Below are 17975 nucleotides of genomic sequence, written 5' to 3' on the forward strand. Positions count from 1 at the left end.
ATGACATACCCCCTTGATTTAGAGACTATTTGGGCTAAATGAATATAGCCCAGACCAACAGTGATAGTGACTCTCACTGGTGACTGTCACTGTTGGAGGCGGGAGAAAAAAGTGTTGACAACAATGGCGAGCGCTAATTTACTTAACTACTGACCCATCCGTTTTCGTTGATGTCTTTAGAAGAAAAAAAAGAAATAAAGAGACTGGGGGCACATCGGCCTTGGACCCAACAAGGGGTTGTGGATTTAAAACATGCGTCCTGTTAAATCAAGAAACATGAACCTGTTTGCGACTCAGAAAGGCCGTCGATCTCTTCAAATAAGGTAGGCCAAAGCTGCCCTGATATTGATTTTATTCGGGACATGATGCTTGCTTCATAATGTTTGTGATAAAAACAGTGCAGTTGGCAGTCATTACAGTGCGAACACGTTTTGTAGTGTGTGTGTGTGTGTGTGTGTGTGTGTGTGTGTGTGTGTGTGTGTGTGTGTGTGTGTGTGTGTGTGTGTGAGTGAGTGTGAGACAGAGAGAGAAACTTTTGCCATCAGAACATGTTTGTAATCTATTTATCAATTTTTTTGTAGAGCATTATTAATTGCTGTAACTTGGTGCTGTATCTCTGGACTGTACTTCGGATTTGATTTTGGAAAATCATTTAAATTTTCCATTGCCTGCTGTCTCCCTGCATTATATTTGTTGTGATTCGAGGCCTGATATTGAATTTATTCAGGACATGATGCTTGCTTCATGTTTGTGATAAAAACAGTGCAGTTGGCAGTCGTTACAGTGCGAACACGTTTTGTTGTGTGTGTGTGTGTGTGTGTGTGTGTGTGTGTGTGTGTGTGTGTGTGTGTGTGTGTGTGTGCGCGTGCGTGCGTGCATGCGTGCGTGCGTGAGTGAGTGAGTGAGTGAGTGAGTCAGTGAGTGAGTGAGTGAGTGAGAGAAACTTTAGCCATCAGAACATGTTTGTAGCCTACTTCTCTAATTTTTTGCATTATTAATTGCTGTAACTTGGTGCTGTAATTCTGGACTGTACCTCGGATGGGATTTTGTTGTTTCTGCAGCGTAAACTATTAATGGGTATTGGCCCTAGGCTTAATGCATTTGTTAGCCCCCCTACCCAATATCACCACCAGCCGCTCCTGAACATGTATCAGTCATATAGAACATGTGGAGGAGCACAGCATTGAGAGAGACTTGTCACATAAAACATCTATTAGTCAAATATAACATGTTAAGGAACACATTGGACTCTGGAGGAGCACAGCATGGAGAGAGACATGTCACATATAACATGTATCAGTCATAAAGAACATGTGGAGGAACACAGCATAGTGAGAGACATGTCTCATATAACATGTATCTATGAGATATCTACACATATCAGTGTAGATATCAGTCAAATAGAACATATTCGTATATATATGTATATATATATATACATATATGCATATGGATATCACTGACATATAGATTCACATTGAGAATACTTGATAATCTCTGGGTATTGATCCTGGGGGAAATAATTTCAGTTAGAATTGCTCTCCTCAACATAATGAAACAGAAAAAGAGGAATAAATGTGGGTAAAAAATCTGAATACAGAAGTACCGCTGGGCAATAAAGATATCGGAAGAGTTGCTTACATTCAAAAAACGTATAAATGTAAATAAAGCACATTTGCATATAAAAGTGTGCATAAATTACACCAGAAAGACCATAAGGTATGCATGTAAATTCTTCCCTATCTATACACTTATTTTTTATTTACATAAGCTGTAGATCAGTGCTCCTCCACATGCTCTGTTTGCTTTGCCTTGTTCTACTTTTCCTTCTGTACTTGTGTTCGATCGCAAAAAAAAAATGCCAGAGAAGCCGAACAGCGCCCGATGTTATCTGCCGCAGAATGGAGAACCGGGTTAATGTTCGCCCTCCACCACCGGCTGGCCCCCGGGTGCAGGGCCTCTCCAGGAGATACTGAGAGGGGCTGCCAGCCGACCCGTTCAACGCAGCCCGCGAGGGGGCGAGCAGAGAGAGGAGGAGGGAGGAGGAGGGAGATAACATGGAGGTTATCTGACGCGAGTGGGCCCCGGCAGCACCGGAGGAGCCGGTCGAAGGCGGCTGGCTTGCGGCTCTTTGACACGCAGAGCCTTAATGAGAAATCTCATTAAATATCTGCCCTCTTTCCTGAGTTCCTGCATCGCTCCCCGGCTCTTTGATCAGAACCTGGGATCGGCTCTCTCTCCTCCCCGCTTATCTAAACACACTCCCCGCTCGGGCCGATGACTGATTCACAGCGTAACGCGCAGAGACAGCGCATCGGCTACTCGGAGCGTCCCACAGGGGACGCCGGAGCCCCCCCCCGGCCCCAGACACGCAGAGAATGCTATCGAGACGAGAGAATGCTATCTAGGAAAAGAGCAAATAGACGCAGGCGCATCCCCTTGGCATTTATCAAGCGTATTACAAGCAGACGCTCTGCATGTAATACGATACAGGTCTGTGCGTAATGTATATTTGCATATATTTACACACTACACACATTTGGATTTCCTCAGGGTACAGCTGGGTGATGGCTCTCCCCATCGGAGCCATCATGAGTCGTTAGCAAGTGTGTCTCCTCCGTTTGACCACCTTCGTCGCCGCCTCCTCCCGAATCATGTCTCCCCTAAATCCCCAGCCTACCTCACCCCACATCATCTCACCCGTGGTCTACGCAATCACCAGCCCTGCCATCACTTTACCCACACCTATACGCCACATCACCCCTCCTCTCCCATGCCCTCCTTACCCTTATCCCCATGTCCATCTCACCTCCAGCCTCGTCTCCCCTCTCTTTATCCTCTCTCTCTCTCCCCCTTCCTCATCTCCTCTCTTCTCCTCTTCCACTTTCTCCCCATCCCTCCTCTATCTCTCTCCCGCTCCCTCGCTCCTCCTCCATTCTCTCCCCCCCCTCTCTCTTTGTCACTACCAGGAGTCAGATATCGGTGTCTGCCTCCCACCCTGACTTCCTCCACCTACTCCTCCCTCCCCTCTGCTCCCCCCTTTCTCTGTCCCTCCTTGCATCCCCCCCTGGCCCCTCTCCCTTTCCCTCCCACCTCCTTCTCCCTTGTCTCCCTCCTCTCTCTCTCTGTCACTACCATGAGTCAGATATCGGTATCTGCCTCCCACCCTGACTTCCTCCCCGACCCCCCTCTCTCCCTTCCCTCAGCAGGTTTATCCCCGGGTTTGTTAACGATGTGGTCGGCACCTGCCCTGATCTATAAACCATAGCTCTCTGCTCTCACACCTCGCGGCTTCACGGCTCATGAATTATAAACCCAGCACGCCAGGACCGCAGCTCCCCTACGGCTTCCACGTTCTACGGCACACAGACACAAATAAAATGAATTAATTAATCCAACCGGTACCTTGCATCATAATAAGGCACAACAACATAGCGCTAACCTTGAGGGCAGCTGGAACAGGGTTCGGTTGGAAACTGTATAATGAAAAGGTAAATATACATATAGGTTTAGATAAACCAGCATAATACGAGGTCTGTTCAAGTAAAAAGGGCAACGATTTGAAAGTCCTCGAAAAATAAAAAGGATAGCTGCCAGTTATTATAATAACACTCAGAGTGTTAGAGTGTTTTGTGTTTTGGGGGAAAAAGCACCAAGCAAACATGTGAATTAGCATAAACCCGCAATTGTAGATTATTTTATTCGGATTCGATTCATGCAGGAAGCAGCGAGGCAGTTTCCCCGCTGCTAGACACAATCTGCTGCCTCTATTCTTCTCCTTGCAAGTTGTTCTGTTCAACACACAAACAACAACGTCTGCATAGCCATTAACATTCCCTAGCTAGTCTGTTGTTGGTTTTGTTTTCTGCATGCCGTGATGAACCATGTGTCTCTGGCCAGACCAGAGAAGACGCTGAACTCACCAAATAAACTCGTAAATGCCAATGTTTATGCATACGGTTTGAATGAGTGGTGGGAGTTTACTCCAAATCTATCAAAATAAAACAACTCCAATTGTATTTAATTTAATTGCAATCCAATTCAATGACAGGGAAGCAAGACAGTGTAGTGGACCCCCAGCCCGTTGGTTTGATCCCCTAATGTTAACAGTCTGTCACCGTAGTCCTCCGAAAGCAAGTTGTCTTATCGCCCCTACCTGCTCTTTAATGACCTCTGTCTTTGTTCACTGTATAACCCCTACCTGCTACTTTTTGACATGTCTTTTCACTGTCTAACCCATACCTGCTTCTTTGAGACCTGTCTCTGTATCCACTGTCTAACCCATACCTGCTTCTCAATGACATGTCTCTGTATTCACACTCTCACCCCTACCTGCTTCTTAATGACATGTATTTTCCCTGTGAACCCCCTACCTTTACCTTAATGACATGTCCCTTTATTCACTGTTTACACCCTTCCTGCTCCTTAATGACCTGTCTACCTTCTACCCAATGACGTGTCTCTCTTTTCACTTTCTTACCCCCACCTGCTCCTTAATGACCTGTCACTGTATTCACTGTCTAAGCCCTACCTACTCCTTAGTGACCTGGTTTGGTATTCACTGTGAGTCGCCTTTAGTATCGTCGTCTGCTGAATAGTAAACAGTATTCAGTAAGCATCCAGAAGGTGATAAACAAGAGGTATTCTACTTCTAATACCTCCAGTGCTTTGATATTGATCCCAATGAAAGGCTCATTATCAGTAAAATGTATTCATACCTCCGCCAAGGCGGTTATGTTTTTGCCCTTTCAGTGTCTCCGTGAGGACGATATCGCAAAAAGATGAGCAGGGATTTACAATAAATTTGGTGGGTAGGCTGGTTATGGGCAAAGAAAAAAGTGTTTAACTTTTCACGCCAATCAGACAAAAGGGGGTGTGGACATGGCAGCCCCCAGCCCCTCCCATTTCCTGTTTTCTATTAAATCTCTAAAAGTCATCAGACTCAGCTCAGAGCAGCCAATGGGCTCCCTCCAAGCCAGAACCACTTCCATCAATCAGATTCTGTGCTCCTCTGAGGACATTTTCTAGCTACAACGATGATGATTCTGATTATTATCTATCTTATTATCTGCTTCTACTACTGACCGTCTCCTGGGTCTTGGATCTCCACCGTGGCCTTCTCAGGGAACTCCAGCAGCGCCATGACGGGTTCAGACAGAACGATCTGGAAGCTCTCCGACTCCTCGTACTCGCTGTCCGACAGAATGCGGACCCTCCAGACGGCCGTTGTCTGACCGGGGTTGAACTGGACCTGCTTCTGGGACTTCCCCCGGAAGTCACTGTCCTTCGTGGCGGTGCCGTCCACGGTGCCGATGCCTGTTGGGCCACGAGAGGACGTGAGAGATGGAAGAACCCAGGAGAACCTTCCCTCTGGTTAGTGGATAGATAGATAGATCCAACTCTATTAATCCCCCGGAGGGGCAAACCCTTTGCTACAGCACAGCAGCAGTGGAAGACACCGTATATAATACAAAACAATAAAAATGCAAAGTAGTTCTAATGAAAACAGAAATATATGCTATAGTAAATGCAAAAGTAAAGACAAACAGAACAAACAGGGCAAACAGGAAAAACAGTATAAACAGTATCAATAGTATTCGGTCCAGGAGGTTCGGGTCTTCATGACGAAGACAAGCCTAAGCGAGGACTAGACCAGAACAGGGTGTCCTGATTACCCCCCTCAAAATACACTATTTTCCGGGACACCCCGGAGTGGTTTAATCCGCTTATACCACAGTTATTAACAATGATAGGGTATAACTGACTTTCATCAATAATGTGATTGGATTGTTATCGACCTAATCAGCTGAAGTTAAAATAATTTCATTTATTCTTCGCAGTGCTTTGAGCAGATTGTTTTTGCATTGTGAAGGACACATCTGGTCGATAGTTATATTTGGTTGCTGTTGTTTTTGTACTACATTGATTCAGAACTGTTAAAAGGCAGAGTTGTCCTGCTGTTTAAACATAATGCAGACCCTTGGAACGTTAAAGACCAATCAGAATCAAATATTCATCAACACTGTGGTATAATTGTATTCATAGAGCACTCCTTCCAACACAATGGAAGTCACAGTGGTTTCCATTGCTAGGAATGAAACATGATTTTAACCCCCCAGTTCTAAAATCACTTTTATGTCTCCTAAACAAAAATACTTTTAAAGAGCTTTTGTTTATCCTCCCAGTTTTATTGGACGGTAAGTGGTTTCATTGGTCTGGGAATTTGGGCAGGAAGTCATACAGCCTGCAAACCTTCCTCCAAGCACATCTTTATTGTAATGGATTGATACAGAAATAATGTTACCACTTCTGACCATCGTTGCGAAAGTAAAATATGTCCATGAGAATGGCCTCCTGCTCCTACATCAGGATTTGAAAGGTGAATGTTTTTTTGGGGAGGAAGGATTAACTCGATTATTTCATTTTTATTTTACGTTTATTTGACAGGGAAAATGCACAACATATAATTGAGCCAGATTCCAGCCACAAGGCTAATTTACATCTGTTGTCCATGGATTAAGGATAGATTAAGGACAACTATGTAAAAAAATTAAAGAAATGAAAGGATACATTTCAAATGAAAGCATCAGAAGATAAATCATAATTATACTAAGTGCGGAGGATTCAATTAAAAGCCCTGAGCCCTGATTTAAAAGTAGGTATGTACACCATTGAGGTAGATCTCACATGTTGAGGAAGTTAGTTCCAGATATGTGGTGGTAGATCCAATCTAAAAGCTGCTTCTCTGTGCTGCGGTTAAACCCTGGACAGAGTGAGTCTGCAGCTTCCTGGTGACCTGAGGGCTCTAGTGGGCACTGGAACACTGTAACCTGAAGGTTGCTAGTTAGATCCCCAGCCTCGGCTGAGTGTCAAGGTGTCCCTGAGCAAGACACCTAACCCTAATTGCTACCGACGAGCTGGCTGTCGCCGTGTGTGGTTGACACCGCAGTCGGTGTATGAATGGTTGTAAGTCGCTTTGGACGAATGCTTCAGCTAAATGGCCTAATTATAAATATATAAATATAGTGGGCGAGGTTAATTTGGTGTCGACTGGTCATTCTATAGCTCGGAGAAATTAAACGTTTCTTCCTTTTCTGAATTGAGATTCTGAAACGATTAGCTAAACCGACACACACCCCTACTCCCACGGAACCTGAATTTATATTAATATTGATATATTTATATTTCTATATAGACGTTGTAGACGATGGTGGAATTCACAACAACTTGTGAATTCATGAATAGATTAAATAATAAGATTGTATGTTCCCAAGAGCTTTAATGTGTTTAGTTTTATGCTAATTAAAGTTCATGTGAAACCTGAACAAAGTTCGATTTTGAAATCGCTCCAAATTTAAATCACTTCAATGACCTTGTAAAAAAGCACACACACAATAACAGAATCCCATGATGGATGAAAAACATTTTTAGTCATCTGCAGATTTGGGAACAAAGTGCCTTGAAATGTGTCTCACACACACACACACACACACACACACACACACACACACACACACACACACACACACACACACACACACACACACACACAAACACACACACACACACACAGCTATCGAGGGTGGTAATTAGCTAAGCTGTTCTGTCTCCAGTAGAAGAGTTTCCTTAGAGGTGAATGAATGTATTATACGAGCTCTCAACTTATGCTCAACAACATTTCTATTGTTTCAGAAATAATTAAAACTGTGCTTAGTATTCACACATTGTCAAATAAGTTTATTTTACTAGTAACCAATTAAGTTAACCACTAAGTAACTCACCTAGTACCTAGCTATCTAGCTACTAACTAGCCTACTATCTTAATAACCAATTACTTAGAATCCAACAAACCAGCTAGCTAACCTAACACAAAAACAGATACACACACGCACAAAACCACACACACACACACACACACACACACACACACACACACACACACACACACATTCACACAGAGAACACACAGACAAACACACACACACACACGCACACGCACACACACACACACACACACACACACACACACACACATACACACTCTATAAAAGTGTTTGTCTATAAGATAAAGATATATGATGAATAGACAAATAAATAAATAAATAAATATCAATGATTAAATGAAAGTTGCAGCAAAACGAAAGGCCAAGAGCAGATTAAATGGTAGAGGGAGGATGAGAAAGTAAACAAAATAACAAAAGGGATGGACAGAAGGAAAGGCCGATACAGAAAGACACAAAGAGAGACATGCAGAGAGAGAGAGTGAGAGACTGCCGGACAGAGAGAGAGAGAGAGAGGGGTGGGGGGAGGCGATATGAAACCAAACAGAGGGATTACACAGCTGAAAGGGGAGCCGTCGAGGTCGGTGTAGAACTAAATTACTATTTCATTTGTTGATGAAAGACGGAGAGAGAGAGAGGGGGGTGGAAAGGGCGTCCTTTGATATGCCAGCCATGACAGGAGCAGCGGACTCCTACACGTGTGTGCTGAGATGAAATGGACTCTCTCCTCTTCAAAGACCCACCGCATAGCGAGACAACGAGGGGTTGTGTCTCCGTCACAATGCACCTCTCGCATCACCAAGGCAACCCCCCCCCCCGCCATCCCAACACATACATCACCCCCCCACGAACCCCCGCTTGCAACCACACCTGCTCACATCACTCACAGCCCACCCCCCCGCCTTACAGCACTCAAATCAACCCCTCTCACATCATCCCTCACTCACATAAACCCCCCTCATATCATCCCCCCCCCGCTCCCAACCCCCCCACTCACATCAACCCTCCACTCACATCACCTCAGTTCACATCCTTCCCACTCACATCACCCCAGTTCACATCCTCCCCACTCACATCACATCCCCCCTCCACTCACATCAGCCTAGTTCACATCCCCCCACTCACATCACCCCAGTTTACACCCCCCCAATCACATCACTCTCCAATCCCATCACCCCAGTTCACCTCCAACCAACTAGCACAAGCCCTGCTCACGTACCCTCCACTTAAATCACCGCATCTCACATCCCAGTGGCCATGTCTTGCTGTAACCGCTGTCGGTGTATGAATGTGTGTAGGAAATTGAATGGGTGAATGTCAATAATTGTATAGCGTCCATTGTTAGTTATTAAATATCTTAATTACTAACTTTCCCTCCCCCCTTTCTCTCTCCCTCCCTCGCTGTCTAGTCAACATGGCGTAGCGTCACCCGGCCTCCAGTTTAGATCCCCCGTTGGCTGTGGGGCAGGAGGCTGAAGCACCTTCCGGGGAGAGAAGCTTCCACCCCTGATTCGGTTTCTCTGGTCCTGTGACTCATCTCCGCTCCCGGGCAGAGGTGTGATTGGGTGAGTCAGGGGATTGGCATGCAGCTCTGGTGTATGTAACCCAGTCAGGGTTAACGGAAAGACCATCTTCCTCAAAAACACCATTCCACCATATTCAACACCACCCGTAAGGAATAGCACATAAAATAAAACGAAGAGCAGGGAGATTCAATTTGAGGAGAGGAAGGGCGTTTAGGGTGCTATGGTGACTCTGCGGCGGTATCTTTGAAGTGGGCACGGGGGATCGGCAATTTACGGTACACCGAGGCCTTCTTGTGTTGTGTTCCTCCTGAGGCTGTGTCGACACGGACCACTTCTAAAGAACTTCTGGAGAACTTGTGGCACTGTGAAGAACTCAAGAGCCAGTGAAGGACTTCAGAACAGGTCCCCATGGTAAGATTCAGAAATGCCATACCCATCTGTCAGCTATTAGTGGGGGAAATGTGCTGTGAGAATATCTGTTCTGGTTGATTACACATATTCCTCTGTAAGAGACTTTTTGGATTTTAGACTAGTCCCGGGTAATTTCTGACAAATCAGGGCATTTCTTCCATGATTGGTTTACGAAACCCATCTTCCATGTAACTCACAGGTCTGTGATTGCTAAACGTCTCAATGGCAAGAAACGTAGAGGGAAGAAAGTAGAGAGATTTCCTTGGGTTGATTATCTTTTCTCCTCTCTCTTTAAACTCTGAAATCATACCTACATCAACCAAATGCCTCAGATTTTCAATGTAACTTAACTGACAATCAGGTTGTTTTTTGTGAAGTGCTATTATTCCCCATTTCAAAGCCGATGTGTCCACAAAAAGGAGAAAATATATATGTATGTAAGGATGCTTTTTGAGGAATGACATTTTCAGCAAATACTGAGCAGTGATGAAAGGTGTTAAAAAATGCAATGGATGTCAATGTACACATTTGGTTGTTCTAGAATCTAAAAGGGTTGTGAAATATTAATAATAGGCTTTGGTGAATTATAACATGCCTAGCGGCTGCTAAGGGGCACACACAGTCAAATAAAACTCACTGTATGGCACAATAACAGGAAATAAGTTAGACTTATCTTCATCTCCAGGTATTCAGCTACCAGGGTAAGTGATTCATATATAAATCAGTGTATAAAATGGGGGGAATATTAAATAAATAACTAATACCTCTTTACTCAGACACTTCAAAGCAGCCAACAACACAAGACATGGGCTTATGTTTGCCTATATGTATTAAGATTATTTAAGATAAGCTAGATAAGATAACACTATTAAACCCTGAAGGTAAATTTCAGTGTTGCAGCAGTGCGATGAAATTAGCGTGATAATAACGCGTTAACACATCTTATTTTAAATTAATTAATAAAAATGAATTAACACACTTTTCTTTTCTTTTTCTGTGTGATTTTCAAAGGTTTTTCCCACAGAATGTAAACATTCATAGCAGAATTCATTTTTGATTTTAGTTCCACTTACTTTACATTCAATTACACTTGCCGTAAGAGACTGCCTGATTACAATTATACTATGTGACAGCCTGTTTACAATTCTCAAATCTGTGGTGTTCCGTAAGTTTCATATTCAACCCACACTGAGTAAATCCATAAAACTCCCTCAAGATCACTTGGTCTAGTTTTTGCTTATGAAGTACATTTGGTATGAATTATCATGTGTCATTCCATTTGATAATCTTATTTCACTTCAATATGAGTGAATTTAAAATAAAATTAAAAAAATGCGATTAATCGTGAGTTAACGCTCCAATACTATGCGCTTAAACGCAATTAAAAATGATACGTTGATCTTTTCCTAATCTCAATGAATCATTCTGGGAGAACAAGAATGAACCGCTGACCAAAAAATATACACGTCTCATCAGCGCTGTGCTGTAAGTCATAAGATACTGCTCTGACACAGCTTGTCAACCCCTCCTACTCTGATACTTATGACCTTGTAAACCCAGGTTACAGTTTGTCACACATCCCTTAATTAACGGTATTAGCAGAATTAACTCCTACTAGCTCAGGGACACCAGCTCTGGAAGGCCTTCCACGGGTTCTTTAACCCCTGGCGAAACAGACAGCTAGTGGCCATTCAGCCTCAAACGACCCGAGCATGCCATTAAATGTGGTGTTTCAACGACTAAATGTTGACCTTGTGAGACCTCTAACATGAGGGCACATAACGCCCCAAAGGACTAGTCTGGAACCATTGTCTAGCCGGACCTTAAACAACAACCTCTCAGGTTTATAAGGTTGGGGGTCATGACCTTGGTGACCCTAAAGGGTTTCACTGTCTACACATGGCTAGGCCTGACACATCTTCGGGCATCACAAGTTAACCAATTCTAACATCGAACCATAACCTTAAAATATTTTAGCTAAATCTATCGCTCAAATGTGTCTCCGTTATTCTCTGATATCTTCTTATTTTAAAGACATTGTATTTCCTGATATTTTTGTGTTATTTCCCTTGTTATTATGTTGGGTAGGTTGTTGTTAGGGGTGTTGGAAATGTCTGCAGTTGATCCTGTAGATAACGTTGAGCAGGACACCCCCTACCTCCTCAATAATATATACTTTATTTTCTTTAAAGATCCCATTGCATGAAATTTTCACTTTCTGAGGTTTTCAAACATTAATATGAGTTCCACCAGCCTACCTGTGCTCCCCCAGTAGCTAGAAATTTTGTTGGGTGTAAAACGAGCACTAGGCATTCTGCTCCGCCTTTGAAAAAACAATGCTCAGACGCTCCGTTTTTTAATTTTCCCCGTATGTCATCATAAGGGGAGATGCCACCTCCCCCTTCTCTGCTTTGCCAGCTTTCGCCACATGTGCGTGTGTGTGTGTGTGATTACACACACTGTAACGCAAGTGTTGTACACTTCTTTGTTATGTGGATAACCGTTCTGCTGTTGGTGTTATGGCTTATAACACGTTGGTTCTTTGACGCCTCTGGTATTTCCACAACAAGATTGTAGTTGGGGTTATCTCAGCCATGGTTGAGAAGGAATTGGGGGGAAAGGAACTTTGGCTTTGACCCCCTGAAGTACATGAACCACGACATGGAGAAGAAAGGGAATGTTGCCCGCGGTTGTCTCCCTCCGGAGTCCCGCTGCCCGCTGCCCACTGCCGCGAGGCACCACCACCGCGGAGCACCACCGCCGCGAACAGTGATGCCAGTAACGCGTTACTTGGCTCGGACCACTTTTTTCAGTAACGAGTAATCTAACGCGTTACCATTTCTAAACCAGTAATCAGATTAAAGTTACTCATCGAAGTCACTGTGCGTTACTATTTTTTTTTACTGGATCACCGATTGGCATTGAGAGCGATGGAGTGGTGTGTGTGTGTCTGTCTGTCTGTCTGTCTGTCTGTCTGCCTGTTTGTGTGAGAGTGCGTGTGCGTGTGAAGCGTAAGTCTCCAAAGACTTCAATCTATCAGAGGCGAGGGTCGACCTTGACTCTCCAGAGTCCGCACCACCAGTTGTTATTAGCGGTGGAATTAGTCGCGCGGTGCTACGTGCGTGCGTGCGTGCGTGCGTGTGTGTGTGCGTGTGTGTGTGTTGCGCTGGAGCGACGGCAGCAGAGAGAGCGCGTAGGAGCCTCTACGTTATCGCCAGAGAACTAAACCCACGGGGAGGTCCGAGCAGCTCGAGCGCTAGAACGTGCTGTTTACATCACGCACGTGGAGTTGTGTCCGGTGACCGGCCCGTAAAGCGCGCAGTGATATTTTGTCTACGCATTAAAAGTTGGTGGAAGCAGTTGAAAGCCGTGTGTCAGTGTGTGCACCCAGGGCCGTAGCACCAAATGCTGGGCCCTGGGGGGGGGGGCCGAATGCTGGGGCGGGGGTGGAAGAACAACTGTTGACAGGGGGGGAGGGGGGGAAGTTAGTATTGGCAAAACCAATTGTAATTCTTTATTTTGAGGCAGCAGGGGGTGTTGTCGCAGCTAAATGTAACTAATAAAGTAACTTGTAATCTAACTTAGTTACTTTTAAAATCAAGTAATCAGTTAAGTAACTAAGTAATCAGTAATTGGATTACTTTTTCAAGGTAACTGTGGCCTCACTGGCCGCGAAGCACCACCGCCGCGAGGCACCACCGCCGCGAGGCACCACCGCCGCGAGGCACCACCGCCGCGAAGCACCACCGCCGCGAAGCACCACCGCCGCGAGGCACCACCGCCGCGAGGCACCACCGCCGCGAGGCACCACCGCCGCAAAGCACCACCGCCGCAAAGAATCACCGCCACAAAGGTTCAGTCTATTTAAGATTGTGGTGGAAGTGGAAGAACCAGAGACGTCGGAGAACCCGACGCAGTCGTGTGATTCATATTATCGTCTGGAGGCGCACACAGCTTTTGGCCGTGATAATATGTATTATATGATATAGATATATATGATATTATTTAGATATAGAGCTCAAGGACTGTAACGCAAGTGTTGTATACTTATCTGTTATTTGGATAACCGTTCTGCTGTTGGTGTTATGGCGCATAACGCGTTGGACTCTCGTCTCTGGTATTTCCACAACGCGACTGTAGTTTGGGTAATCTCAGCCATGGTTTAGAAGGAATTGGGGGAAAGGAACTTTGGCTTTGACTCCCTGAAGTACATGAACCACGACATGGAGGAGAAAGGGATTGTTGCCAGCAATTGTCTCCCGCTTGAGCCCCGCTTCCCGCTCCCCGCTGCCTGCTGGCGAGGGACCACCGCCTAACATTGCAGGAGGTGTGCAGGACGCTGTAGGAGGCGGTGGTGCCTACGCGCTGCCCGCTGCTGAGGCGATGGTCCCTCGGCAGCGAGAAGAGAGCTCAAGCGGGAAACAATCGCAGCTTTTGGCTGTGATAATATATATTATATGATATAGATATCTATGTATAATATGATATTATTTCGATATAGAGCTTCAGGACCGCCGGAGCACCCGGAGTGTTCTAGAATATTACAGAACACGGCCAAAGGTTGTGTGCGCCTCGCCATTGCGATACATCCACTGTAAACAGAACGCATGGTACCGTGGCCGCAAGCTGCTCAGGGCCACACCCCCACACTCCTCCTTGACCCGCCTCTCTCCTCCTCATTTGCATTAAAGCTACAGACACCAAAACAGAGCGTTTGGGGAAAGCTCAATATGCGACTGGCTCGTAGTGGCTGTAACTCTGCACCCCGGCTGAATTTCGGGAACGTCTTCAAATACTGTATTAGGGGCCCACTAATATCTATATTAAAGCATCCATAAAGTAGCATGCCATGGGACCTTTAAATAGTTGTTTAACTAAATAGTTAAACAATTTGTATTGCACTTTTGCACAAAAATAAGCTTTACAAATAGAGTTTGTAGATCAATCAATAGATTGATCGAGATTGATGGTTGGACTTACTGATGAAGGAGGTCTCTCCCAGGTAGCCCCTCCTCCTCAAAACCACCTCCAGCACCTTAGACTCCTCATCAACCACGTAGAACTCCGTCTCCAGGGAGATCCAGGACCAGTTGAGACGGAACGGCTGGTTCCTCAGCTGGTTGCCGCCTGCAGACACAAATAAACAAACACACAAAAGTAAACTCCTTTTTCAGCCCAGGAGCTGTTCTCTCTCCAACCCCCAGAGTCCCAGGACTTAGAAGAGAGAAGTTTATTTCCCCCTGACAAGCTTCAGAACCAGAGTCTCTCTTGCTAGTTGCCACAAGTCTCTCTTGGTCGTTTCCAAAACGTCTCAGCTAACACCGTTCCAGTTGTTATGACTGACCGTGATGCAGCGCTTTATAATATTAGCATATGGTTAAGGAAGACAGAGTTTCGCCAGCCAAATTATTATTCAAAACATGCTAATCACATTGAAATTAAAAACACTTTAAAATGTGCCGTTTTACTAGCCCTGGGTTGGAACCATTATCCTAACACTTTAGGGTTGACTCTGACTCTCGTGTCGGGGACTTCACGGATGGCTGAACGCAGGGGGGAGAAGAAGAGAGACTAATTGCTTCATTTATAATTAAGATAAAAGGCGTTTTCACAGGTTCCTGTCTGAACTGGACTGTTTCATCCTGGGCTTCTGAAACACCACTCAAAGACAGCGACTGCAGTCCTAGAGGGCACCACTGGCCAGAGAAAGAGCTGAGCCACACAAACATCAAAAGAACACACACACACACACACATGCCAGCACACGCACACAAACATGCATGAGGATTGCATGCATGAACCCAGACACACACACACACACACACACACGCATGCATGCATGCACAATAACACAAATGGACATTCCTGCATGCACACACTTGCAAACCCCATCACACACACACACATGTCCATAAACCACATCAACCCTCAAAAACACAGGCTGACAGACACAAAGACTAACACACACATGGGGACACAAAGAGGAGCAGAAGCAGTCAAACACTCAGAGGCGGAGTGACAGCAGACATCCATGCGCTAGCTGTCAGTGTTGAGTGTTGTGGGCTGTTCTGAATAGAGGGGGGAACGGGATTCAGGTGACTAGCCAACGAAACAGCAGGCTCACGGAACAACAGACACAAACCTCTGCAGGGCGCCTGGGCATCATTGTTCACAGAATCCACTGGCTTTGTGTTGTTAGACACAAGAAACAGCCATGCTGATCTATTTGTGGGGCTCATGCAGAAGGGACCCTCCTGTTGCAGTACCTAGAATGACCTCTGGGTGGTTGGTGGTAGGTGGTGGCAGAATGATAATATAAGGGCAATATATTTTCCTGTATCTTTAATATGTTTAACAATTTGTGGTATGACACATCTAGCAGGATAGCCAGGTCACAGCTTGCCGCCCGAAGACAGCCGTAACACAATTAGCCATGACCCAATTAGCCAGGCAATAGCTAGATAAACTACAGCTAACTGGTTTAGAGCTTTCCAAAACAATGCAAGTCGGGACATAGTTACCAAAGCTTAAGGTAGCCATGACGTGGTAACCAAGCTAGCTAGGACACAGCTAACTAAGCTAAGGCTAGCAGAACAAAGACCACCATGACATCATTGCAGCAACAGCTTCTGAGGCTATTGGTAGCCAGGCTGAAACCAGAACATTGACAGCCACGGTACAAATAGCCAGGCAACAGCTAAGCAAGTAAAATTGTATATGTGTGTTTGAGTGCCTGTGTGTGTTTGAATATGAATATGTAGGTTTGTGGTTTTGCATGTATGTGAGTCAGTTGACTGCGCATGTTTATACGCGTGGAGTGATTGAGTGCTTATGAGTCTGTTTGTGTGTTTGTGTGTGAGTGAGTAGGTGTTTGTGTGTGTGTGCATGAATGCTTGCATGCATGTGTGTCTATGTAAATGCGTGTAAGTGTTCCAGTGCACCTGCACCGCAGGTTTTGCTTCATTTTAATCACTGCACCCTCTAAATGTCTCTAAATGCCCCCGTCTCACACAAAGACACACACACACACACACACACACACACCACACACAACAACAACCTGGATTTTGACAACACGCGGCTAAGATTAGACCAAACGGCTAAAGGCACAAAGTCAGGTAACAAGGATTACAACAAGAGATCGTTCTCTCTCCCTCTCCTCCTCTCTATCCATCCCTCCCTCTCCCCCTCTCTATCCATCCCTCCCTCTCCCCCTCTCTATCCATCCCTCCCTCTCCCCCTCCATCCATTTCCCTCCCTCTCCCTCTCCATCCATTTTCCTCCCTCTCCTCCTCCCTTTCCATCTCTCCCTCTCCCCCCCTCTATCTATCTCTCCCTCTCTTCCCTTATTAGTATTTTCTTTCAATCTTTGAATAAGAAGAACGGACAGACAGGCGGACAGAGAGCAATACAGACAGACATACATAGAGACAGATACACAGTCCGACAAAGAGACAGACAGACGTATTAAATAAGATAGACAGACAGACAGAAATACAGACAGACGTATGCCGATAGATCCGGCCGGGCAAACAGACAGACAGTCAGACAGAAATACAGAAAGGCAGACGGACAAACAGGCAGGGAAGTGGAACACAGTTAAAGGAGGAGGTGGTGGAGGTGAGGTGAAGTGTTTCCTCTGAAGACGACGTGGAGAACATCTGGGACACCGTGTCCAGAACATAATAATGGAGAGCAGAACTCATCTGAATAATTCACCAGACAAACTCAATGCGTCGGCCAGGTTTACCTTTTATAGGGATCATTGAAAACAAAATCATTTGGGGGGATTATATTTTTTGATTAGTCACGTTAAATGATCCAGTCAAATAAAAAATTTAACAGTGATTGTCTAGTCTAAAAGCTGCTTACCTCGAAAAAAACCAATACACACACACACACACACATGCCTTTCATGTCTTTATAAATGACAAACAGAAAGAGACAAATGCACAGTAAGACAAGCAAAAAAACAAACAGACTATATAGAGGCAGACGGACAGAGATAGACAGACAGACAGATAGGTAGACGGACAGACAGACTACAAAAAGGTAGAATTGAATATGCAGAAAGGTAAGCGTAGAACGAGACAGAAAGACATGATCTTCATGATAATCAGGATCAGAATAACATTCAGCACAGCAACACACAGGACCCACATACACTCAACTACACGCATACATACAATACTTTCCGGTGAGGTCCAGTGGTCACCACTAACCACGGCCTATGCTCTCTAATCCACTGTGATCCCTA

The 17975-nt window shown here is 45.1% G+C and overlaps 1 protein-coding gene across 3 annotated transcripts in view; it reads right to left on the reverse strand.

The window, feature by feature from the left end:
- The window catches only part of frem2b (FRAS1 related extracellular matrix 2b), a 92022-nt gene that overhangs the window by 42710 nt on the left and 31337 nt on the right, over positions 1–17975 (reverse strand). For all 3 annotated transcript variants that reach the window (XM_079731553.1, XM_079731554.1, XM_079731555.1), the window contains exons 3-4: positions 14699–14845; positions 5086–5316 (exon numbers count right to left, since the gene is read on the reverse strand). In XM_079731553.1, coding sequence (XP_079587679.1) covers positions 5086–5316; positions 14699–14845 — 378 coding nt within the window. The remainder of the gene's footprint in view (positions 1–5085; positions 5317–14698; positions 14846–17975) is intronic.

This window comes from Pollachius pollachius (genome assembly GCF_949987615.1).
Source record: "Pollachius pollachius genome assembly, chromosome: 3".
NCBI classification, from domain to species: domain Eukaryota; kingdom Metazoa; phylum Chordata; class Actinopteri; order Gadiformes; family Gadidae; genus Pollachius; species Pollachius pollachius.